This window comes from Ictalurus punctatus, chromosome 8 (genome assembly GCF_001660625.3).
Source record: "Ictalurus punctatus breed USDA103 chromosome 8, Coco_2.0, whole genome shotgun sequence".
In the NCBI taxonomy this organism is placed as follows: Eukaryota; Metazoa; Chordata; class Actinopteri; order Siluriformes; family Ictaluridae; genus Ictalurus; species Ictalurus punctatus.
Window position 1 is genome coordinate 1,456,920 of NC_030423.2, and position 23,818 is coordinate 1,480,737.

Below are 23,818 nucleotides of genomic sequence, written 5' to 3' on the forward strand. Positions count from 1 at the left end.
GAGCACCAGGTGCGTGTGTACGTATGCCCATACTTCAGCTATACGTACTACCAAGCAACTCTTCCTCTAACTCCCTCTATAGGTTCCCGAGTGCAACTGCACAATTATATACAAAAATTTTTTTTTTTTTTTTACTACATATTCCTATGAAAAGGAATGTAACAGCGGAGTATTATCACTGGGTAGACTTTGTCCTAATGGGACAATATGACAATCGGAATCTTCAGTGTTTCGGGTTTACGGCTGGTTTCCTGATCGCCAGGTTCCAGCAAGATTTTGTGAGTTTCCTTTGCATTCCATCGAGGTGAGCAGTCTGCAAATGTAACTGCCTGCAAAGATTGTTTTGCCCTGTTCTAGCAATCGTGGGACGTGATTATTGTACATACACTCTTTCTCTCACTCTCTCTCGCCCATACACACACACACACACACACACACACATATATGCTTCTTACTATCCTTACAAGGACCTCCAATAATACATAATTATCAATGTAGCTCATGAATGCTGTCTAAACCTAACCTTCATCTCAGGAACAAAAAAATTCTCCTTTCGTTTTTTTTTGTTTGTTTAAAAAAAAAAAAAAGAAAAAAAAAAAAGCCAGTTTTCCTTGTCAGAATATTCCAACCGTCAGATATTCCTATCCTCATGGGGACATCTGGTCCCCACCAAGACATGAAAACATGCCCGCGCACACAGTATACCACCACATCAGGAGAAAACAGCTACCAGATGTGCCATTACCAGAGCAAACCTAACATGCACAGAGGTAAGACAGAAAGACATTGTTAAGTGTAGAGCGATTTGTAATACAGTGTGATGCGAAGAATCAGAAGCAGATCGCTTCAAGAGCACGATCTTTCTGCGGCATCAGCTTCAATTTACAAAGATAAATGTTTCCCGTTGAACTCTTTCAGAAACTCGTCTAAGAGTTACGCAACGCCTTTCTTTTATCTAACAGTGTGTAATAGCTGTCGCTAGATTTTCTCATTTCGTACAGCACTCTCATTTGGCTGTAGAGTAATTTTAGGGTTTGCCTAAGTGCTTTTTTTTTTCTTTCTTTCTTCTTTCTTTCCAGAAACGATCTCCTACCAATCAAGAACGTCCGCCAATTACACCGATTCCGGCAACTTAACTGTCAGATGTCTCCGTGTAATGAAAAAACCCCCCCAAAAAAACGTCTACGTGCAGGGTTTGAGCACTTGCCATCCCACTCTGTAAATCTTAAGTGCAGTTGTGACAGGCTGAACTGTGCGATGTAAGGAGATACATTTATACCTCGAGGCAGTACAGAGATCAAACAAAGACTTCCGAGGTTGCGCTAATATGTCGTGTCTGCCATGTAACACAAGCCATTTAGCACGATGACACAATTATGTTTTGCATGTCTCTTCACACAGCAGTCTGACTCACCACATGCCTCACAGGGACTGGAAGTTGGACTGGGCTACTGGCGTGACTCATGCTGGCTCAAAGTTCCGTTTCGTACATCCCCCCCCCCCCCCCCCCCTCGATATTTCAAGCACAATATCAAAGATGCTTCTCAGCTCAGCTTGACAACTTTGACGTTTGTAATTCGCCGCCCGATTTTCTGCTTTTCAGCACAAAATATGCGGCGCGCGCTTTCAGGGAGTCAGAAAGATTTTCACGTTCGTTTACGCCGCACGCCAATGAATGAATGAATGAATGAATGAATGAATAAATAAATAACTAAATAAAAGCGTGTCTGAATCAAAGCCATCACTTTAATATGCCGAATCGTCAACGCGCGACAGGGTTCAAACGATTCAGTGATATGGTATTTATGAGTTTGGAGAATAAAACGCTCTCTCCGTGCAGATTCACAGGTGCGGCTGACGTGCAATGAATCATACTACATCATATTAAAATCCACATTCACAGCCCGCTCATGCCACGTCTGTGATTGATTACTGCGAACACAGACGTTTAAGGGAAGAAAAAACCCATAAAGTCTATTATATCATACCCTGAAGCCTTGGCTAATATGAAACTATTGTGGTGTGAGCAAAGGGGAAGCTACAAATTGCTACAGTTGTTATGCGTAGGCTTGCATATGTATATTCTTGTCCTTCTGCAGATGGTTGAACACAAGAACTTGTCTTCGGTTTAATCTGTTGTGTTTCCAGGGAAGCATCATAGTAAAGCTGTACAAGAATAGCCCCCTTGTTCTGTAGTCACTTGTGATATTTTAAGATCGTCGCTATAATATGTCAGGGCCGAGGTCCCAGAGAGGACATGGAGGGGTATTTGTAAGCTGGGGGCGTTTTGAATATGGGCGTTTCCCATGGCGTTGCTCTGCGATACAGTGTGTTATTGGAGGACGCCAACGTGGGTTCCTTCAGGCTACTGGAAAGCACTCTACTGAAAACAGAAACAAAAAAACATCTCATAGCTCCCACATCACAACCAATATACACTCACTGCACACTTTACCATCAGAACGGGGGGGCCTTTGTGATCTCTGTGATTCTGACTGTGGCGAGATTGATTGCTGGGTGCCAGATGGGCCGGTTGAGTGTACCTATACCCGCTGATCTGGGAATTTCACACACAACAGTCTCTAGAGTTTGCTCAGAATGGTGCAATAAAGAAAAAACATCTGGTGATGTTTACGGAAAAGCTGTTTTGATGAGAGAGGTAAACGGAGAATGGCCAGACTGGTTCGAGCTGACAGAAAGGCTACGGTAACTCTAATAACCATTGTGTGTAATTGTGGTGAGCAGAAAAGCATCTCAGAATGCACAACCTTGAGGAGGATGGGCTCGCCAAAACCGGACAGGTGAAGACTGGGAAAAAGCGTAGCCTGGTCCGATGAATCTCGATTTCTACTGAGGCACAAAGATGGTAGGATCACGATTTGGCGCCAACGGCATGAATCCATGGACCCAATCTGCCTTGAGTTAACAGTCCAGGATGATGGAGGTGGTGTGATGGTGGTGATGGAATGTTTTCTTGGCACACTTTTTTGGCACCTTTTAACACCAATCAATCATGGCTTGAATGCCAGTTCCTTTTTTTGAGTATTGTTGCTGACCATGTACATCCCTTCATGGCCACGATTTACCATCTTCTAAAGGCTACTTCCAGCATGGAAGCAAAAACTCGTCTCAAAACTGCTTTCATGAACCTGACGATGAGGTCAGTGTTCTTCAGTGGCCTTCCCAGTCACCGTAACTGTATCCAATGTCAACATGGACCAGAATCTCAAAGGAATTTTTCCAACAGCTTGTGGAATCCATGCCATGAAGAATTGAGGTTGTTTTGAGAGCAAAGGGAGGCCCGACCCAGTATTGCTACAGTGTTCCTAATAAAGTGCACAGTGAGTGTATATGTGCTGCAACACACACACACACAATATATATATATATATATGGTTTTCGGATCTTAAATTCATCTGCGTCTAATTCTCTGATCTGGAAGGAAATTACCTGACATCGGCACTTTGTATGGAGTGGCTACCCATAGTGCTCTGACTTGGTGTTCTGTGGTGAATGGTACCTAGAGGAGAAGATTTAGAACTTAATTTCCCATTGCTTGCACCCTTCTTTCTTTTCCTGCAATATATACATGAGGCACAATCAGAATATGCTAGGGGTCCACGGCTGAGGGAAGGCTGAGATCCAGTGGATTAGCAGCTTGATTTCTAATTATAACTAATTATAATTATAGCCTGTGTACCGACTGTATGCCAAGTACTGCACATATTATACAGTTCCATACAAACAAACTGCAAACCAGGACTTTCTTTAGAAGGAGTAATAACTACAAATGTACATAATTGTCCTGCTCACTCAAATATTCGCCAAGACAACGGAGCTCATTTATCAATCTTTTAGTGAGGACTTGTGTAAATGTTTGTAGGCCAAATCAAACTACAAAATCCTGCCAGATCTATAAAACTCTCTGTAACTCCGATTTTCTTCAGACTCATGGGAGCACGAGCATTCACAGCATAGCTGCTTTACCGATACCCACAGAGCCCCATAAAAGGCAAAGCTCGTGGAGATGAAAATGACAGAATGATGACTAAAAGGTGGAAGATCTCTTTCTAAGCGTGGTGTGCACTGAAATGTTCCTCTGTTACAGCTTGGCTACCATCGACACGCCTTAACTCTAGCTCCTTGTATACAGCAGCGTCGTGTCCTTGTTGAACGGCTAGTCTTATCGCGCTCCCTTCACGGATCCGTCCGTGTAATTAATACGAAACGACCGGGTCTCACAATTTACACCTGTCAATGTCATCTGTATATACATTTGCAGTAATAAATCCCAAATGATAAGATCTGAAGCCTCGGATCACACGGCCGGAAAAAGAAAGTCATCTTAGCGAGTGAAAATATCTCGAATATAGTCATGACTATACTCAAATTGATCTGGTATTTCTTATTCGAATGTTACAATAAACCAAATATGAGATCGCTAAACCTATTTCTAGGCGTTTCTATTACTCATTCACTCAAGCTGATACTTTTCCTGTTCTGTCGGCGGAGTATTTCACGTCTTTCTAGAATAAATGCTTCAAATGAGCAGGATGATCTGCCGAGAGAACGAGAGTATTTCGAGTTTGAAATGAGTACAAAAGGCTTGAAATAGGTTTCAGAGGAGAATATTTTCTTCATCGTGGTCTTATAATATAAAATACTAGATAAAGCGGACTACATTCAAAGTATTTCCACTTGCTAAGATGTCATTTTTTTTTAAAAAGTCGGGAGCTCTCTTAGGATTCCGACTTTTTCCCGAACGAACTGGTGCTTCTTGCGTACAAGCTCTTTAAAAGCGAATGATTTAGGAATAAATTTGTTCGTATCCAGCTTAACAAATGAGGCCCACTCTTGTCTGACATCTGATGTTTGGTTGATTAGTTTCGCTCTGGTACCAAACTAAAACAGTGAACGAGTGAAAATAGAATATGAATATTCACCCAGGACATTTGGGAAAATTGTGTATATATTGTTTTTTTGTTGTTTTTTTTGGATTACACGTTTCTTTAAATACTTGCACTGTTAATTTATTTAGCGTTCTCTTAATCTTGCTCTTCTGAAACAGTTCACAGAATCCACTGCGGGGGAGGGGGGGGGGATGAAAGTGTCATCAGCAGAACAATATTTGACAGACTAACCTATCCGGCCATCTTGTGGTGGGCTGATGAGACAAAGTCTGGAAACGCTTCCAGGCACTGAGGGCTATTTGGGAAAGCAAGAATTCAGAAAAATGATGGTTATATCAAGATAATGATAAATTTGACTTCTTGTAAACACTGTAGCATGTTACACATGGAAATCCGATAGATTCAGAGAAAGAATAACTTGGTCATTTGGGCATGGTTGAGTTTAGTTATATTTCAATAAATACACCACCGGTCAAACGTTTAGACACACTCATTCTTTGTTTTTATTTATTTTCCACATTTTATAATAATAATAATAATAATAATAAAGTCATCAAAACTCTGGAATAACACAAATGGAACAATGGGAATTATGTTATGTTATGACCCACTTTTTTTGCCTAGAATTTCCAGAAATGAATTCTTGGCATTTTTCTCGACGGATTTCTTGAGGAATTTCCCTGAGATGCTTTTTAAACGGTGTTAAAGGAGTTCACACTTACGCCGGACTCTTATCGGCTGCTTTTCGGGAATATTTCTCTCCGAGTCGTCCGTTTAAAAACGTATTTTGTTTTACAAAAAAAAAAGTTAGTTTTCTAACGAAAGAAACGAATGCGTCGGCACGATTATACTTCTGTCTACGTCACCGATTTCAAACATTTAGCCGTACACCTTCAGCTCAAGATCATGAGAAACATTACAGTCGCGTGTCTCCAAACGTTTGACAGGTAGTGAGTATTTTTAAAGACTTATCGACTTACTTTACTGGAAAAAGCCCTGCTGTTAATGTCCATGTTTTCAGTTCTGAAGGAAAATAATGACATAAGCATCACTAATAGTTGACACTGATTACACAGCACACAATCTGGCCACTTCATTTGCTTTGTGCGTTTGCTTGTGCTTCACGCCAACTCAGGAGTGCCCCCTTGTGTTGATGTTAGTTAGACTGCTTTAACATCGGATGTGGTCCATGTGGTACTCACAGGCTTGTCCTGGATGCGTGGCGGGACAGACACACTGGAGACGAGTAGGGGATTTTTGTCACTGAGGGCGCTGATGAAGTTGGAGAAGATGAGTACCCTTAGAAAAAGAAACCAACTTATCGGATTATCAAAAGAACATACAAACGCACAAACAAACGTACTACAAACGTTCTAACAAAAATGATTATCCTAACTCCTTTTTTTTTATTTATTTTTTTTATACCTGTTTCCTTGGGGTAAAAAAGCACACATTTGTCATTCAATCTAAGAAGTTTACAGATGGTTGTTGACAGCCCAGGTAATGAGCCCAGGTTTTTAAGCATAAAATCCCCCGAACCTGGTTGCTTCTGCCAAACGGTTCAGACTTTCAACATGAACTCCTTGGTGTTTTTCCTGTTTTATTGCATCACAACCTGGAATTAAAATGGATTTTAATGTTTTTTTTGTTTTGTTTTGGTTTTGTTGGATTGTGTAAACCAAAAACCGTTCGATCAACACAACTTGCCTACCACTTTGAAGATGAACAAAGATGAGCTTTTTCATTCCACTTCAACAATTTGGATTATTCTGTTAGGTCCATTACATAAAATCCAAAAGGATTTTTTAATGGAATTCATAATTCCAGGTTGTGACGTGTGTCTTAAGCCAATAAACCATAAGGCAAATAAAAAGAAAAATGGTTAAAGAAACACAAACTCAGTGTTCCATCTTCTAGACCACTTATCCTTCTTCAGGGGGAAACCTGGAGCCTATCCCAGGGAGCATCAGGCACAAGGCAGGGTATACCCTGGACAGGGTGCCAATCCATCGCAGGGTACAATCACATACATTCATACAGATGGTTGTTGGTCATACACTACAGACACACCAATCAGCCTTTGGACTGGGAGGAAACCCCCACAGCACAGGGAGAACATGCAAACACACACACACAGGGCCACAGTGGGAATTGAACCCCTGACCCTGGAGGTGTGAGGCGAACGTGCTAACCACTAAGCCACCGTGCGCCACTCAGTGTTCTACAATGGTGATGCATTGGTGAACAATACAGTGTTCTCAGTGATGTTGGTAAGTGCTTCGTGAAATTGCCACTAAATTTGAAATAATTAAAAAAAATTTTTTAATCACACTATTTAGAAATGTCAAAATAGAATTATACACGGCCCCTGACTGTCTGAGCTCAAAATATAACATACTGCAAGTGTCATTATACTTGAATTTTCTCATTTTCGTGAAGAGCACCGATAATTCTCCAGGGAGAACGTACCGTATGATATGCTTTACCTGGTTTGAAACGACCGGAGGTATGCAAATCCCTGTTAGACTGTAATCCCACTCTGGAACTGGAGAAAAACACATACTGTATAAAAGCATCATGAAGCTTTTTCTGCATCACTCTAACCCCTAAATGCATTTAAACTCACTGGCCCCTTTTTAAACCAAACTCTTATCAATCCCTTACAATAAAAAGCTGTATTACATAAAGTATAATTGAATTTACCCAATTTACTCTTTTCAGACCGTATTAAGAGCACTAAGTTCCCATTGTAGAGCTGTAGGAAGCAATACCTTTGCTGCTGAAGAGCTACTTCTAACTTTGATATGTAGGCCTTCTGCTCGGTAATTTTTCTGCGTAGAACATAAAGAACATTTAGCCAGGATTTACGGAACAGTTTCTACTTCACGGGAATTTTCCATCTGATCGAAATCCTCACTTCGACATTTGTTTCATCTCTTGGTGCATTTTGATTAGAGTCTCCTTCATTTTTTCGCTCTGTTAAAAACAAACAGAGATCGTTTGATCAGACACGTCTTCACTTAATATCACAACGATAAAGGTGGAAATAAAACCGTCACATAACTCTTACCTTGTGTTGGTAGTGAGATAGTAACCGTTTCTGGTGTCTTGCCTGGAACTGCAAGACCTAAACAGTTGAAAAACAGCAACAAAAACGGTCTGCTTGATCGCTGTGTCAGATTCGTAGCGCTCACAGCGTCCAGAGACGTCACGAATACCCGATTACACTCGACTACTCGATGCTCTGACCACTGTTACGCTCACCTTGCTTATCTCTGAGAGGTATTTGACGGCAGTAGTGCTGATATCTGAGAAGAGTGCTCTGACCTCTGAGCTGCTCTGAAACAAAAACAACAAATATATGTTATAACTCTAATACTTGTAGACATAGGTATTATAAATCCAACAGAACAATAAAAGTCTGATGCTACTTACTTTGTCTGAGAGCAGAGACAGCTGACATTTCGCTTTGCAGATCAGACACTCGCCTTCTTTTCCTGCCAAATAACAAAAAGGAAGCAATATCCGCCCCCCCAAAAAAATTACAAAACATACACTACTAACATTCCTCTTTGTCATTCCCACTGAATGACTGCAACTAGTAAGAGTATGCTGTGTGTACCTTATAAAGCGTCAACTCATTGTTTATGCATTACATACATACATACATACATACATGCGTGCATACTAGAACTAATACTAGATAACTGAAGGAGATAAATTACCTTTTCGAAAGCATATGTTGCAGAAAATATGGCCACAATTTGTCAGAGCCAGGTGGACGTCCGGTCCTGGAGACTTAAAGCACGAATTACAGCATATCCACGCGGACATATTCTGCACGATTACATGCACTTTATGATACAGATTATATTTTATAGCTACACGGTATATTAACCGTTATTAACCCATTGGGCACAATGATAGAAGAGTCTCACAGTGCTTAACTGTCAGACTGCTCAGGATATGTTCAGTATTATTCAGCGATACTGAATAATAAGCACTTTTTCTTCCGTTTTTTTATTTGTTATTTTTATGTTGCAGACATTAAACATGTAATAACTGGACTGAATGTAAACACATATCATAAAATAAGTTTGTAATACGTGAATGTAAAATGACTGACATGTGTGCCATTTCAAGAAAATGAAACTAAATGACTCGAACGGCATTCTGGGTAATGTAGTTAACCAGTGAAAATAGTCCCGGGTAGAAAAGAACGTTTAAACGAGTTGTAATTTCATTACCAAATAAATCATGGACGCCGTTAAAGATCACATAAAGATTAATATTAAAGTTTATAAATATGAATATCAAATATTTAGCTATTCCAGGTTAGAAGACTAGATATCTGTCAGTAAACTACACAGACTCGGCTAGCAAGCTGCTTGTTAATGAAGAGAATATGTTTGACTCCTGTTAGAGAGTAGATTATTAAAGCGTCCGGTCATTTTTGTCACTAAATAATATATGGAAATACCACAGCTGTTGGGTTGTTCTGTGTGTTATAACCATTCCACCGGGCTGTAGTTGGACCGTTTACTGTGTGTTCACTTTAGCGAAAAAGGCTAACGCGGCTAGTCAAGTCAAGTCGTCACTCAGCGACGCGCGTGAAATAGTTTTCGCCACCGAAGCGCGCGAGCGTGCATGACTGGGTTGCCAGCGCCCTTGGAATCGTACTGCCTTCTGATCACGAGAACACAAAGCAAAATATAAAAACATATAAACATGTCTGAAAAAAACACGGAATTTAGACTATAATAACAGGGGGTTTTAACAGCATCATTGTCCTAATTGTTTTTGTGATGTGATAGTTGATTTGGTTTTGTGTTGGGATAATGTTGTTATATTGTAGTGTTTGGTTTTGTGTTGGGCAATGTGTTATAGTATTTGGTTTTGTGTTAGGATAATGTTGTGTTTGGTTTTGTGTTAGGATAATGTTGTTGTATTTGGTTTTGTGTTGGAATAATGTTGTTGTATTGTAGTATTTGATTTTGTGTTAGGATAATGTTGTTGTATTTGGTTTTGTGTTGGAATAATGTTGTTGTATTGTAGTATTTGATTTTGTGTTAGGATAATGTTGTGTTATAGTATTTGGTTTTGTGTTAGGATAATGTTGTTGTTGTATTTGGTTTTGTGTTGGGATAATGTTGTTATAGTATTTGGTTTTGTGTTAGGATAATGTTGTTGTTGTATTTGGTTTTGTGTTGGGATAATGTTGTATTTTATTTTGTGTTGGGATAATGTTGTTGTATTTGATTTTGTGTTGGGGTAATGTTGTGTTGTAGTATTTGGGTTTGTTTTGGAATAATGTTGTTGTATTGTAGTATTTGGTTTTGTGTTAGGATAATGTTGTTGTATATGATTTTGTGTTGGGATAATGTTGTGTTGTTGTATTTGATTTTGTGTTGGGATAATGTTGTTGTATTTGATTTTGTGTTGTAATAATGTTGTTGTATTTGGGTTTGTGTTGGGATAATGTTGTATTTGGGTTTGTGTTTGGATAATGTTGTGTTGTAGTATTTGGGTTTGTGTTGGGATAATGTTGTGTTGTAGTATTTGGGTTTGTGTTGGGATAATGTTGTGTTGTTGTATTTGGGTTTGTGTTTGGATAATGTTGTATTGTAGTATTTGGGTTTGTGTTGGGATAATGTTGTGTTGTCTATATAAAACTATTATATTAATCAGGTAGGAAGTCAAAAACGTAGTTGAGAACAACATCATTTAATGCAATAAGACAAACACTAGTTAGCCAAATACTTATTTAGTTATCTAATATTATATGACAGATGGCTAATCTTTGCTAGTTATGTTAACTTTCGACTAATTTAGCCCTAGCTAAATAATTGTTAGACCAATTTCTTTTCGATGAAAAAGTTCTTCAAGCTTCTCATTTGCCAGACTCCCACGGTGAGTAGTAGTGCGGTCTGGATTATCGCCCACCACAAAACATTTCCATTTGTTCCTTCGCTCATTTGGCGAAATGTTTCCTCACGTCCCTGTGATTAACAGTAAAAACAAGTTCATTCAATTCAGTTCGCACACATTAAAAGGTACAGTTTTGCTAATGTGCTCAGAATCAATCCCATTGTTCTTTCAGTACGCAGTAGTTATTATCAAATGCAAAAAAAAAATTCACTGGCTTTGTAAATATCACAATAATAAAAAAAGCTATACTACATTAATAAAAAAATCTCAATATCACTTAAGCGATTGTTTGAGTTAAAAATCCAACCGTTCATTTTGTCTCAAATTTACATTTATTATTTAGGTTATTATTTAGGTTTATTTCACGAAAAGAAGTGATGCCCATGCTGTGGGCTCTGTGGCGCAATGGTTCTCGTTCTTGAATGACACGAGTCATGTTTTTTTTTTTTTTTTTTTTTTTTTTTTTTATATATAATGAGTAAAAATCTAGCATGAATGAAATTCAGTTAAAAACATTTAATAAATGTAGCACATTATATTTTCTGTTACATCTACATAGATTTTCAATTATATCTACTCATTTTTATTATTGGTTTTGATTTAGCGTTGATATCGCATTAACTTACGATTTTAATGATATCTACTCGATTTTATGTGTCATGGTACTAAATGTAGTTACTCGGATCGACTTAATTTTTTTTTTTTACGTACATTGCCTCAATTCACAAGGTATATTTCACAGCTTTAATGACTCAATATATTTGAGTGTTGAAAAGAAACGTGTAAAAAAAAAAATGTTTCAGCACAAAAAAAAAATAAAAAAAATTGAGGACGTCACAGTTGAAGTTTTTCGAGTGTAGGGTCGCGTCGCCTTCCTTCGTTCCTTCCATCCTTACCCTCTCGAAGTCTTGCTGCTTGCTGATGAACTGCATCTGGCTGATCAGGTGCTGTATTTTGAACTCCACCGATTCAATGGTGTCTTTGGTCTTGACAGCGCTGGGATCGATGGTGTGTTCCACCATCTGTACGTCTAGATGCACTTTCTGTACAGGGATAGCCTACGGTAAGGCTTCTTTCATACATAATTTGTGAGTGTTCTTAGAAACTAAAACTTAAGCATAACAAGTAATATTCTTCATGCGAGCCAGAGTAAAAGTATTACAAGCATGTGTCAGTAACTAGCGTCCCCCAACCCCCGCCCACAACGCACACTTTGTTGGCTCAGATATTAAAGTACTACTACTACTACTACTGTACACAAATATCTGTAACAGTACCACCTGGTGGTGATTCCTCAGTGCTAAAACCCGTGATAGCATCACGAATAAGAAGACCTGCAGTACGAGCGGGCCCTAAGTAGCCCAGTCTACTCATAATAAGGAAAACAGGATGGTCTTTGTGTGTGTTTTGTATGTTACTGTTGTTAACATAAATTACTACACTGCCAGTTATTTCAGATAAATGACAGGAATTTGGATGTAGATTAATATTTATATGCACAATGATCAAACAAGAGACGGCAGTGTCGGGGAAAAGCTTCCTGAGACAAAATGAGGAAGAAACTTTTAGAGAAACCAGACTCAAAAGGAAACATGTGATATCGGATAGTAGGACATTCACTTTAGATTCCTAATGGTAAGTCCTAACGTTTTGCTTTTGGGGGAAAAACATGATTTAATTGAATAGCAAGGTCAGTTTAAAAAAAAAAAAAAGAAGAAGAAGAAGAAAGAAAGAAAAAGTTCTGAGTATTTACTTTGGTTTCACCCTTGGAGTGACCTCCACTCTAGTTCATGTGAAATGTAGGTGAGATATGACCGTCTCAAGCGTTGTCAACAAAGGACCGAAATAAACGACCCAGGAAGGTAACGTGGAGCATTTTAGAGATGTACTCGCGTATAATGTAAAAGTAATGTACAATAATTCACAGGTTTGGCCTTGACTTACCAAGCGCTCGTTCGCAAACACAGAGAATCTTGTAGCGTTTGATTTCATACACAGGAAATGCTGACCCGAGAAATGGGACGTGAAAGTGAATTTTCCATATTTGCCGAATCGTTTCATCAACAATACCTGCAAACGTTCGGAAAAAGCCAGGGTTAAACTCAATGCTGCTGCCAAGTAGCAGAAATATGTATGTACATATTATACGTATATATATATATATATATATATATATATATATATATATATATATATATATATATATATACGTATAATATATATTTTACCATGTAATGAATCGCATCCAACCTCAAGATTAGGGTCTTTAACAGTGATGGTTAATCCAAGGTGTGGAGAGCGGTCTTCTTTTCTATCCCAGAGCTCTAATAAGATATAACCTGGAGGGAAGACAAGACTTCAAACTTACTTTGTTTGCATAATGTATGTGTGTGTTTTATTTTATTATTATTATTATTATTATTATTATTTATTTGACTGAATAAGAGCTGTAGGTGTTGATTCTTGACCATCTAAAGCTAACGATAAACAGATTTTAAAACCTGTTGTTATTTAACAAAGGAAGGTGTCGACACGGCGAGTCGTCGTGGGAAGAAATGTTTATTATAACAATTACGGAAGGAGTCTCCAGCGTCAGCACTTTGTAAGAGTCAGTAAGTACACTGCCAGTGGAAAGTCTTCAGGGCAGAGTGCTGTGTGTTTTCCTGTTTCTCATTAACACGGCTAACTCGTTTTGTCTTGTTAACTTCAAAGAAGAGAACGGAAGAGCGACTGTTTACACGTGCTACGATGTAACCGATAACAGAAGCTAACTTGCTCTGGACGTCCCAGCAAATTACGTGTGACTTTAAACAGATAAAAATAAAACGTGTCATTCGTTAATATATTTAAAAAAAAAAGAAGAAGACGTAATTATTGGAAAATTGCCGTGGTGTAAGAGGAATAAAACACTTCAGGTTAGATTATTTTCATACAACAACATGACATCACTTTGTATTCCGATTGATTATAATGCACTGTTTATTGGAAGCTGTTTCATACCGACTGTGAACACTTTTAAGCGTTACAGAATGAAAATCAGCTTATGATTTCATAATATACGTTAAAAAAAAAAAAAGCATTAAAGAGCACATTAAGCCGGAACGGCAGAGTAGAAAAATAATTTGATTATAGAATCAAATCCATTTTCTTTCTTTTATCCCCCATTTTTCCAATCTTAGCTTCTATCAAAAGCATTTAAAGCTATTGTTATCTCTGTGTGGTACAGTATGTGTCTTCTTTAACCCGCTTTAAATACCCTGGAAATATAGAAATAACATTAAAAAAAAAACAAAAACTATATTCGGGATATTTTCTATACTCTTAAACTAAGCATGGCGTCAGCAGCGTATCTATAACAGTGTAACAACACCCCGGAGCCGAAAGAATAAAACGACTAGAACGTATGTTAATGGATATTGTAAAAGCAGTATCCTTAACGTTCTTTACCTGTGACAAGGGTGTCCTCAGGAATCTCCTCAATTATACACTTTTCCCTCTGTTGCGACAAATCGAAGAACATCGCCGGAGCCGAGATAACCAGGCACGATATCAGAAGGCAGGTCTGGGTTAAATTCATCCTGGTTATTGTTATGGTTTCAAAAAAGATAAACGGTACATCTAAAGCAATGCTAAGAAACGTACGAGACGGATAGTCGTATGCGAACACGACGGCGTACGTGTGAAACGTCCACCTGCATGGCGTAGTGTTACTCAAACAAGGTTAGAAGAAAAAGAGTGATAAGACCACAGCAGGTGCTTAAAGGTGATAAAGTAAACCAATAGTTGTTCTGCTTCATAGAGGAGAACTTTTATTTTAGGAGTGTTTCATTTCATGAAGTTTAATCCTCGAAAAGGAAACAAGCAGGCCTAATATTGTAGCTGAAGCAGTGACAGACATGTTGACAGGAAACCGTTTATTTGTTCATATTTACAGTTGATATGTACAATTTGTTGCATTGAATGTACAGACATTCAGCACACAGAAGGCATTATAAACAAGTGCTAAGTACTTGACTTGATATGGAAGGGTAGTATCTTTGCCGTTCCACCAGGGGGCACCAGTTGGTTTAAAAAAAATAATAATAAAATTTTTAAACACCTAAAATTGTAGTAAAGTTAACATTATAGTAAATAGTTCATAAAGGGCTGTTCTTGTGTGTTGATATGACACAGTGAAGTCACACTTTAATATCATGAAACACTCACTTTGGCTTTATCGGGCTGATGTGGAGGTGGGCGAAAAAGAATATCATGTCACAATACTCAAATACTCTATGATACAAAACATGTATGACAATACATGTTTCCTAAAAAAAACAAAAAACAAACAAACAAAAAAAAAACATACGAATACAATAAAGACCCTGAAAAACAGTTTGAATTTTATTTCTACAGAAAATAATTTAACACTGAAAATGAGGGAATATAAATTTTCTAATTCAAGTTTTGCATTTTTTTTTTTTACATCAAATCCGCTTGATATCATTTCCGTATCGCCCACCTCTAATCCGAGGTACTTTATTATGATTATGATTATGATCTTTTTGGCTTCCCACCATCCCCGTGTCCTAAATATATTACGTGGGTTATTTTCGTCAGTGTATAATGTTCTTCATAAGAAACGATTCATATATAACTACACTATAGTCTTACAAAGCGTTATTTCTGTCACTGAGAATCTGTCGTTCGAACCGGCACTGTATAAGGAAAAGGAGGAAATGAACTGATGGAGGTTGTGCGCCAGGCTCTCACTCACAGTTGTCAGGTACGCAGGTTTTCTCCTCCTCGAGAGGTGGGCATGAAGAGCCGTTGTTAGCAGGCTTTATATGAATGTAACGGGTGCGATATCTCACGCCTTTCTTTTTCTCCTCGCCACACTGACCTTTGCATAGACCCCAAGGTGACCACGCAGACACCTCACAGTCAAGAGGCGTATCTGAGGACAAACACAGATAAATACATATTATAATCATGAAAGTTTGATTTGGTTTCAGTCGCTTTAGAAGTTACTTTTTTGGTTTAGACTGTATTAATAACACTATTAATAACTCTGTCATTGTGTAGGATCACCACAAGTGTATTGCACAGGGGGGGCCGGCAGTTTACCGTTCGTATTGTGAATCAGACTTGGATACCTAGCCGTTATTGGATACTTTTCTGCATCCCTCTAATTAGATATGAACTTTTTGCCACCTTCAAATGTTTCTTGAAATCAAAATCTGGTATAGAGCCTTCATAATGAAACCAACCAGAAATCTCCTTTTTCTACAAGACCTTTCCAGAGGTTCCAGCCTTGTAAAACATTGATCGCTATGACATATTGAAGTGGTTGAAGAAGTGGTGGAAACAGAGAGTTGGCACATGAAGATAAAAGCATGACTGGACTTGACATTAGATATTGTTTCCATGACCAAGTCTTTGTGAGTTGCAGAAAAACCTCTAAATGGACCGACCCCCATGATCTTGTTTGGGTTTGTTGTTTTGGTCACCATGGGGATGGATAAACTTTTGTTGTTGTTTTTTTTTTAAAATTTTTGCTTACACAAGCCTTTACTGGATTACCGTAAGTTCTCTCCAAAGAACATGACTTGCATGTACAGTATAAGACGGTTTGAGATACAATAAAGGCTCATTTTTTGGCCGTAAATGTATTTGATATCGAGTACAAATATACACCACTTTGACATTTTGATGGCCTTTTTTTTTTTTTTTTTGGAAAGAATGCCGGTTCTCGTCTCGTTTTCTGCAGTTTAGTTGGATTAAGTCACGTTGCGTATTGATGCAGTTGTTGGAAAAAAATTAATAAAAGTATCGTGGTATAATATTTTATGACTTACTTATGAGAGACTCGTCTATTTCATTGCCAGTGGGAATTTGGTTGGATTGCGTAGGCTCGATCGGCAAACTAAAGATCTGTTTGCTCTTGATCTTGGTGATTGTGACCTTGGCTATTGGGGGAAGATGTTTCAGTCGTGGATAGAAGAAGGAGTTGGCGGGGTGACTCGGAAACGATGAGGTTATCTGAGTAAGACAAGAAAAGAAAAAGAACAACAAAGTGGCGCGTGACCTCTGATACTGATTTAGAGTATTTAGAGAAAGATTGTCTGTCTGCTCGTGGTTACCTGTGTGACTTTGTCCTGGGGAATGGTTTCAAATTTGGGTGAGGAAAAAGTGAAGCCGCTGTCTGTGCCAGCATCATGAGGAAACAGAGTCAGGCTAATGTTTTCTTTCCAGTGGTCTCCATCACACAGATTAAGACTGTCTATCCCGACAAACCAGTCCGGGCTCGGGACAATCCGCATGATAAAAGACAACTGTAAAACAAGAACGGTGATAGTACCTTGTTGGGTTTAAGCTCATGTGAACTCATCACTGTAGACTTGCAGGTTATAAAATGCAGAGGCTTGAGACTGGGATGAGGGATGGGGTTAGCACATGTACCTTTTGACATGAAATTGCTCTCATTTGTGGAAATTCGTATTTTCACGTGAAACACGTTAAAATGAGCTTTGACTGAATTTATAGATTATAAACCGAGATTATGAATCGGAATTAGTCAAATGACCGGACTTGAGCGAATATGTGTGTGCGTATATACAGTATGTGCAGCCGCATGGAAAGTGCAAACGTATTAAATACTGAAGCGTACGAGCCAAGTCTGTTCTTTATGTCTTATTATTTCGTCGAACTTACAAAGCTGTGCCTTGCGTACACCTCAAACTCCGTGCTTGTCTGGCCGGTCCCTCCAAGAACAGCTGGCGTGGAAAAGATGCCGTATACACTCTGGATGCGCTCCCCAGCTGCCTCCACCTCCTTAATCAGAGTCCAAGCCTCTCCTTTTTCAGAGAACTCTCTCACCCCGTTACTTGCGTATTCGTTTTTTTGCCAGATGTGATAGTCTGAGCTGTGAGTTACTCCTAAAAATACAAATAAAAACAGAGTCCACGAAGCACTATTATAAATATCCGGTATTCCGTACCCGAAAAGACGTTAAAACAATTGAGCACAAAGTCTGACACTTTTTTATAGCCGACAGCATCGATAATTTTCTCGTTATAGCTGTGGTAAGCTCTACAATGCCTTGACATTCAAGAGTGTTCCACTCACCAATCAGCGGAGACCACTGAGCCGGAGGCCTGTAAACGGGGTACTGCTTGGGGAAGGAAGTCTGGCTCCACTTGCCTGTAAATGTTAGTCTGTATTTGGCTGTTGAAGGTGCAGTGCAATGCGAGTCCACTACACTCACAGGCATGGTGGCGATTCCACTAAGCAGGGTTACCATTAAGGCGAAGCACCACAGACAGCATCTCATACAGATGGTTTTCTTCTTTTCCATTGCTGGTTCTCTGACAGAATATTGAGATTTATTGAGGCATAGGCGTGTCGTGAGCGCCTGTCACATATATGGCAAGCATAGGAATTATGAAACTAGGAACACCGGTAATAGTTTGGATTTTTAATGCGTATTTACTCCCGAGGACAGCGTGTGGTTTTCCAAACAGATTTCCTGACGTATGAACTCGTACCACATGTGTGACGGTTTATTAAAATTATGCAAATACTTACCAGACACCGTTTCCGCTAACAACATTCATCATTGATATTTTACTTGGTCGATAATATCTATATAGATTGTTTTTTCTCATGCATTCTTAAAAGTATGGTGTGGTGCTAGAGTCTCCTTAGCAAGATCTGCGGTTAGTGCACCACTAATGCGACATCCTGAATAAACAGAGCATGAAGACTACTTACTGGCTTTGCAGAGACTGATGAGCTTTCTGCAGAAGAAGTGGAGGTCACCTATGCCTGGGCTGTCTGAGAGAGACTGCGAGACTCTATCACTGCGTGCAGCTATTTATGCCTTTCCACAGTCCCCTCGGTTTAACCGTATCAATAACCTCCTGACCCCTCCCTAAAACGAGCGCTCCATCCTCCATCTTACAGTTCCGTCTAGGATTTGTTCACGAGCACGCAACGGAGGTTAAATATGTCATAGTTGGAGTCAGGAGACTCTTTTTTTTTTTTCTTTTTCTTTTTTCTTCTCCTCCTCCTCTTGGGAAAATGCTTGAGGGAAATCACAGTGTACAGCTGTGTTGTCTTTTGTTGAAGTGAGACGGAGAGTGAGAAGGGTGGAGTGTGGAAATAGACTTGGTTTTCTGCCTCTGCAGCGTAGGCACCACAGCTATCCCTTAAGCTAACCGATCCCGCGTGCCACCCACAATTGCTTCCACATGCTCACGTTTTGGCAACCTTTTAACCACTATCCCTAGTTTCCTAAAACTTCATTTCCAGTGAAATGCTTGTGCGTGTGCGTTCTATACTTCAAATCCTTCTCTCTCTCTTTTTTTTTTAAATGATGAAGGAGTTGGATTTAAGAGCCGTTAATATGCAATTTGCTTTGAGTCAGTTTTGCTTCATGGCATTGGTGAATAAATGTGGTGGACATGTGGTGCCATGCCTGTGTCATTCGGAGGTCAGTTGGTATCAGTCATCACGGATTATTCATTCAAGCTGTGTGAAATGTCACTCCATGTGGTCAGTGTGGGACTACTCCAGAATGTGGCGAAAAAAAAATATGCGCACACACATATGGTGCCCTTCAGAATCCCTGGCTGCCTTCATGATGATAAGTGAAAATGTATGAGATGTATAAGGAGAATAAGACATTAGTTATTAGGGATTGTACTGGTACAATCACAGTCAGTTCACAGAGTTCAACCCCCCATCCCCCCCCCGCCATTCTGATGTTTTAATGAACATGAAACCCTCCATCTGCATGATGTTATGTGTTCTGCTGCATGACTGACACATGGCGTACAGATTTATCCCCATCGACCCTATTAGCGTTGGGTTCTTCTTGTTTAAATAAGTTCTTTGTCATAAAAAAAAAAAAAAAAAAACGTTCCTCAGTTGATGAAAATTGAGTCCAGTGAAAATTTCAAATGTTTGTGTGGGTAATGTTTACTTTGTGCGATAAATTGTTATCAAGGGCGCCAATATTTCTGGAGGGTACTGTATATACCACCCACAGGAAAGAGCGTGAAGTTGGAATACATAGAAGATGGAAGTTCTACCTGGCTGTAAATGAGAGGAAGCAGTAAATACCTCAAAAACACGTCCTGCGTCACTTTAATGACTGTAAACGCCTGAATTGTGTGGTGGTGTTAATCTTATGGGGGTTTTTTTTTCTTCCCAAAGTAAGTCATTATCTCTGATCAGATCTCTTTTATTTCGCAGGCTCCTTTCTGGATATATTTTGGATAATATATACTGTCCCCTCTGAAAGGCCTATTGTTTTCGCTATACACTGCAGACATTTAGGTTTGAGATTTAAAGATGAATATGAAACAGCAGAGCAGAAATTCAGCTTTCGTTTCTTGATATTTACATCTAGACGTGTTGAGCAACATAAAAACATGGCATCTTTCAGCCCGGACAATTCTTCAGCTGAGCAAAAGTATCGGAACAGATAGTCTTAAAGTACCGTTGTCGCTTTCGGCAAGAACGCCACCGGTTCCAGGAGTTTTTCTGAACCCACTGATTCAATACCTAGAACTCAGAATCTCTTATTTCTGTAAGTCATCTAAAACACTTGGATCGGCTCTTTTGAGGTCACTCGGGCTCTCGTTGTAGCTAGGTACAAATGCGTAATTAAATTGAACACGGTGATACCGTACATATTTGCGTCACGTTGTTATTAAATATTCAATGCAAATGATGTGGCCAATAGGGTTAATAGCTAAAAGACTCAATGTGCCAGCGCTGGCCCAGACACCTTTTCCTGATTATTGTCACCTGTGTGGAGTTAGCTTCACATGTGTCTTTTTCCGTTGTAATCCCCACCAGTCTAATTACTGTATATTACTTTATTTGTATCATGTGTTTCCAAAGTCTTGCGTACGAATAAACAGCAAATCTAAGATGCGGGTTGCAGTCGTTTTTCCAGTGTTCTAGTTCTCCCCAGGTGCTAGATCACTTTCTTGTTCTCTTGGTCCTTCCTAGAGGACCTTCCTTGTACATCTTCCTCATAGCCTCAATGGATGCACCAATGTTAAGGCACTAGCTTTTGCTTCCCAGACATATTGAATAGTTTCGTGTTTACATTTAACAGTGTACTTGTCTGGTAGATGCTTTTATATAAAGAGAAGACAATGCATGTGACACTTCTCTATTTTTTTTTTTGGGGGGGGGCTGATAAACCTATGTTAAAGCACAAATGGATAGTCTTGAAAATGCTCACAAAACCAGAGAGAGATAATATACCATAGGAAGTAACTATACAGCTGTTACAGATGTGCTGTGTTTAACCTTCTGCTATTGTTGGCTAAAACTCTGCTTTAGCAGCAGAAAGAAAATTAGTTGTAGAAAGCAAGTCCTAACAGTCTAAACATCTGTGCAGTAAAAAAAAAAAATTATTTGATGGAGTTAGTGTTACATAAATACGATATAATAAAGATATATATACCGTATCAATAACATGTCAGTTTAGCCGTAAATCATACATAAAAGCTCTTGCATATCTCAGCATATTAATGGCAAGCTACTTTATCATTTATTTACATAAGTAATAGTTCAATAAATCATCTCTCACCACGCGTTTTCCTCTCGCCTCACCAGGGCCTTGCCGGGTGGCTTTGAGACGGATTTTTTCCCCCCACTAAACATGGGAGGTTTGTGTTGATCCTCAAAAAAGTGAGACTAATGATATTCCCATTCACATCACCCAGCATGACTCTGTCTACCCACAGGCCGGACGTATAAAGAACAAGATTTACTCTTTCCTAAAGTGAGATTCATTTGCTCAGTGTAATATGAATCACCGCTTTCTTCTTCTTACACACGTTTGATGGAATGAAGTTGTTTCACAGTGATCTTCAGAAATTTAAAAGCGTGGGTCAATTATCATATCTTTTTTTTTTTTTTTTATCCTGCTCTGACGGATATTAATTCATACATCACTGAAGAATCACACTTTCCAGATCAATGATTAGATTAGATTCAGTTATTCGATGATTATAATATAATATGGAAGGATTAAAACACTTGGGGCATATATACAGTAGGAAAGTAAAGACAGGGTGGATTATTTATTGGATTATTTTCCAACACCGTGTCCCAAAGTGATTTATTCCTCTAATACCACATCGAATTTGTCAATGATTACAATTTTGTATTCGTTAAAGAACAGCTCGTCATCTTATTTAACCATTAATCTTTACATTTCACGTTGTGGAAAGTCCAGAAAACATGCCAGTTCCTGATATCACTTAGGTTATAGCAGCTGTGAACAGTTATTACGTACAAGAAACAAACAAAAAGTTCAAGTTCTTACTTAACTGATTAGAGTATAGTTTAATTAATGGAAGAGTCCAGACGTCTTGGCTTGACTAAAACACGACTGTACAAGAGCTGTCCCGTTGACATTTGCTATTATCTGACAATGCAAACAAAATGCACGTCTATTTGATCGGTTTGAGTTTTATGAATGATAGAGTGTATCAAAACGAACATCACGGACTCCCTAGCTTCTGCTTAATTCGTTAAATGTAAACCTTTTTTCAGTTGCATGATTTTCTTATGGTCTCGAAGCTTAGAAGGCAGACTGTTATGTAACTTTTGGAAGGATGTGTCATATTTGGCTGGTTATGTTCACGATGTCGGTCCAGTGCCGGTCTATGTATGATTGGACCTATCCCATGACTGTGGTTCACTAAATCATTAGATTAATGTAGCTCAGTGGATTCTAAAAAATATCTTCCTGATTTGGCCCAGTTATGTTGGACTTGGGAACGTTACATGAACCTAATAGCACGCCAAATTGTTTGAAGGGGGGGGGGATTTTAGAATACTTTATGGCCGTGCACTAATCATATTCTTTTATTTTACAGAAAAAAGGGGAATCTGTGGTTTTGTAAATTATCTCCAATCTGAATGATTTACCAAATGTGATATCCATTAGCATGATGTGGAGATCGAGGGCTATTAAATAAGCAGCCCACAGACAGATCTGGTGCTCGCATAAATTTTTACTGGCCCTTTAGTTCCTACTAGCTAACTAAAAAAAAAAAACAGAAAGAAAGCAAAAAGACATACATAAATATGTTACTGATGCGACAATTCTTCTCTTTTTCTCATGTCCAGCATGCTTTTATTAGCCCCTCCATCTGTTTCCAAAATGTTGCTTTCTAGTTTAAAGGAGAAACCAGACAGAAACCGAGACCCATCAGGAAAGTGGAAGTCCTTGCATCGGATGCGTTTGAGACTTTGAGACTTTTTCCCTATGACGTTGCCATGCCACAGGTTCATCCAGCCCTCCATGGGAATTTATAATTCATCGTTCTATGAAAGGTCTCCTACTATTTTAACTCAAGTCATACGAAGAGATCAAAACAAACCTAACGGTTCATACCACAAAATCTGTATGAAATTATACACAGTCCACCCAACATTTGAATTTCTCATGACATCAGTTTGTATTTCTGTCCCTCCATGCTCTCAGGGAAAAAAAATAAAAAATCAACATACGTTAAGTGCAGTATTCCCCTCTCGAAACTGAACAACCTGTAACCTAGAATCGAAATGTTTTAGAGTTTTAATCTAGAGTTTAAATATTTTAAGGTGCAATTATTTATTATGAAACAATCGTTAATTAAACGACAAAAAAGCAGACATTTTTTGGTTGCACCCACCTTGCTGGGTCAATACTTTCTAGAACCACCTGTCTGCAATTACAGCTAAAAGTCTTCTGGGATATGTCTATATCAGCTTTGCACATCTGGAGCCTCCTTTCCTCATGGCAAAATTGCTCAAGCTTGGTTTGATGAGGACCATTTGTGAACAGCAGTTTTCAAGTACCGATACAGATTCTCAATCAGATTGAGGTCTAGGTTTTAACTGGGCCTTTAGGTCCTTGGTTTTAAATCACTCCAGTGTAGCTTTGTCAGTATACCTCTACCCCAGGCACAAGTCTTATGCAGAGC

General features: G+C 38.9%; 3 protein-coding genes across 4 annotated transcripts; all 3 read right to left on the reverse strand.

Annotated features, from left to right (window-relative positions):
* Window positions 1–1,726: 1,726 nt before the first annotated feature.
* LOC108268500 (probable E3 SUMO-protein ligase RNF212) lies at window positions 1,727–9,533 on the reverse strand. Of its 2 annotated transcripts, none has more exons than XM_047157015.2 (13): window positions 9,391–9,533; window positions 8,636–8,747; window positions 8,346–8,407; window positions 8,175–8,249; window positions 7,981–8,037; window positions 7,828–7,886; window positions 7,682–7,741; window positions 7,397–7,455; window positions 6,113–6,209; window positions 5,891–5,933; window positions 5,142–5,205; window positions 3,451–3,520; window positions 1,727–2,380 (listed from the first exon to the last, which is right to left on the reverse strand). In XM_047157015.2, exons 2-13 carry the CDS (start codon window positions 8,742–8,744, stop codon window positions 2,233–2,235), a joined length of 903 nt encoding a protein of 300 aa, XP_047012971.1. In that variant the 5' UTR covers window positions 8,745–8,747; window positions 9,391–9,533; the 3' UTR covers window positions 1,727–2,232. The 2 variants fall into 2 exon arrangements, with proteins under 2 accessions (XP_047012971.1, XP_047012970.1); XM_047157014.2 differs by having other exon boundaries at window positions 1,727–2,383.
* Window positions 9,534–10,613: 1,080 nt separating this feature from the next.
* On the reverse strand, window positions 10,614–14,519 carry si:ch211-255i20.3 (transmembrane emp24 protein transport domain containing 9). The gene is given in 5 exon segments (NM_001200495.1): window positions 10,614–10,909; window positions 11,735–11,881; window positions 12,783–12,908; window positions 13,089–13,177; window positions 14,286–14,519. Coding segments are annotated over 5 exon segments (642 nt in total). The 5' UTR covers window positions 14,416–14,519; the 3' UTR covers window positions 10,614–10,759.
* Window positions 14,520–14,737: 218 nt separating this feature from the next.
* spon2b (spondin 2b, extracellular matrix protein) lies at window positions 14,738–18,892 on the reverse strand. The gene is made up of 6 exons (XM_017473392.3): window positions 18,591–18,892; window positions 17,946–18,184; window positions 17,532–17,755; window positions 16,961–17,152; window positions 16,676–16,859; window positions 14,738–15,774 (listed from the first exon to the last, which is right to left on the reverse strand). Exons 2-6 carry the CDS (start codon window positions 18,172–18,174, stop codon window positions 15,587–15,589), a joined length of 1,017 nt encoding a protein of 338 aa, XP_017328881.1. The 5' UTR covers window positions 18,175–18,184; window positions 18,591–18,892; the 3' UTR covers window positions 14,738–15,586.
* Window positions 18,893–23,818: the final 4,926 nt, after the last annotated feature.

Excerpts from the sequence above, each read along its gene's own strand:
- LOC108268500 (XM_047157014.2), bottom strand. The coding sequence starts at position 8,744 with ATGTCCGCGTGGATATGCTGTAATTCGTGCTTTAAGTCTCCAGGACCG. Across the intron at positions 5,934-6,112 it reads CACGCATCCAGGACAAGCCT|AACTGAAAACATGGACATTA; the intron begins GTGAGTACCACA and ends ATTTTCCTTCAG. Across the intron at positions 2,384-3,450 it reads ATACAAAGTGCCGATGTCAG|TAGAGTGCTTTCCAGTAGCC; the intron begins GTAATTTCCTTC and ends TTCTGTTTTCAG.
- spon2b (XM_017473392.3), bottom strand. The coding sequence starts at position 18,174 with ATGGAAAAGAAGAAAACCATCTGTATGAGATGCTGTCTGTGGTGCTTC. Across the intron at positions 17,756-17,945 it reads TCAGTGGTCTCCGCTGATTG|GAGTAACTCACAGCTCAGAC; the intron begins GTGAGTGGAACA and ends TTGTATTTTTAG. Across the intron at positions 15,775-16,675 it reads AATAGACGAGTCTCTCATAA|ATACGCCTCTTGACTGTGAG; the intron begins GTAAGTCATAAA and ends GTTTGTCCTCAG.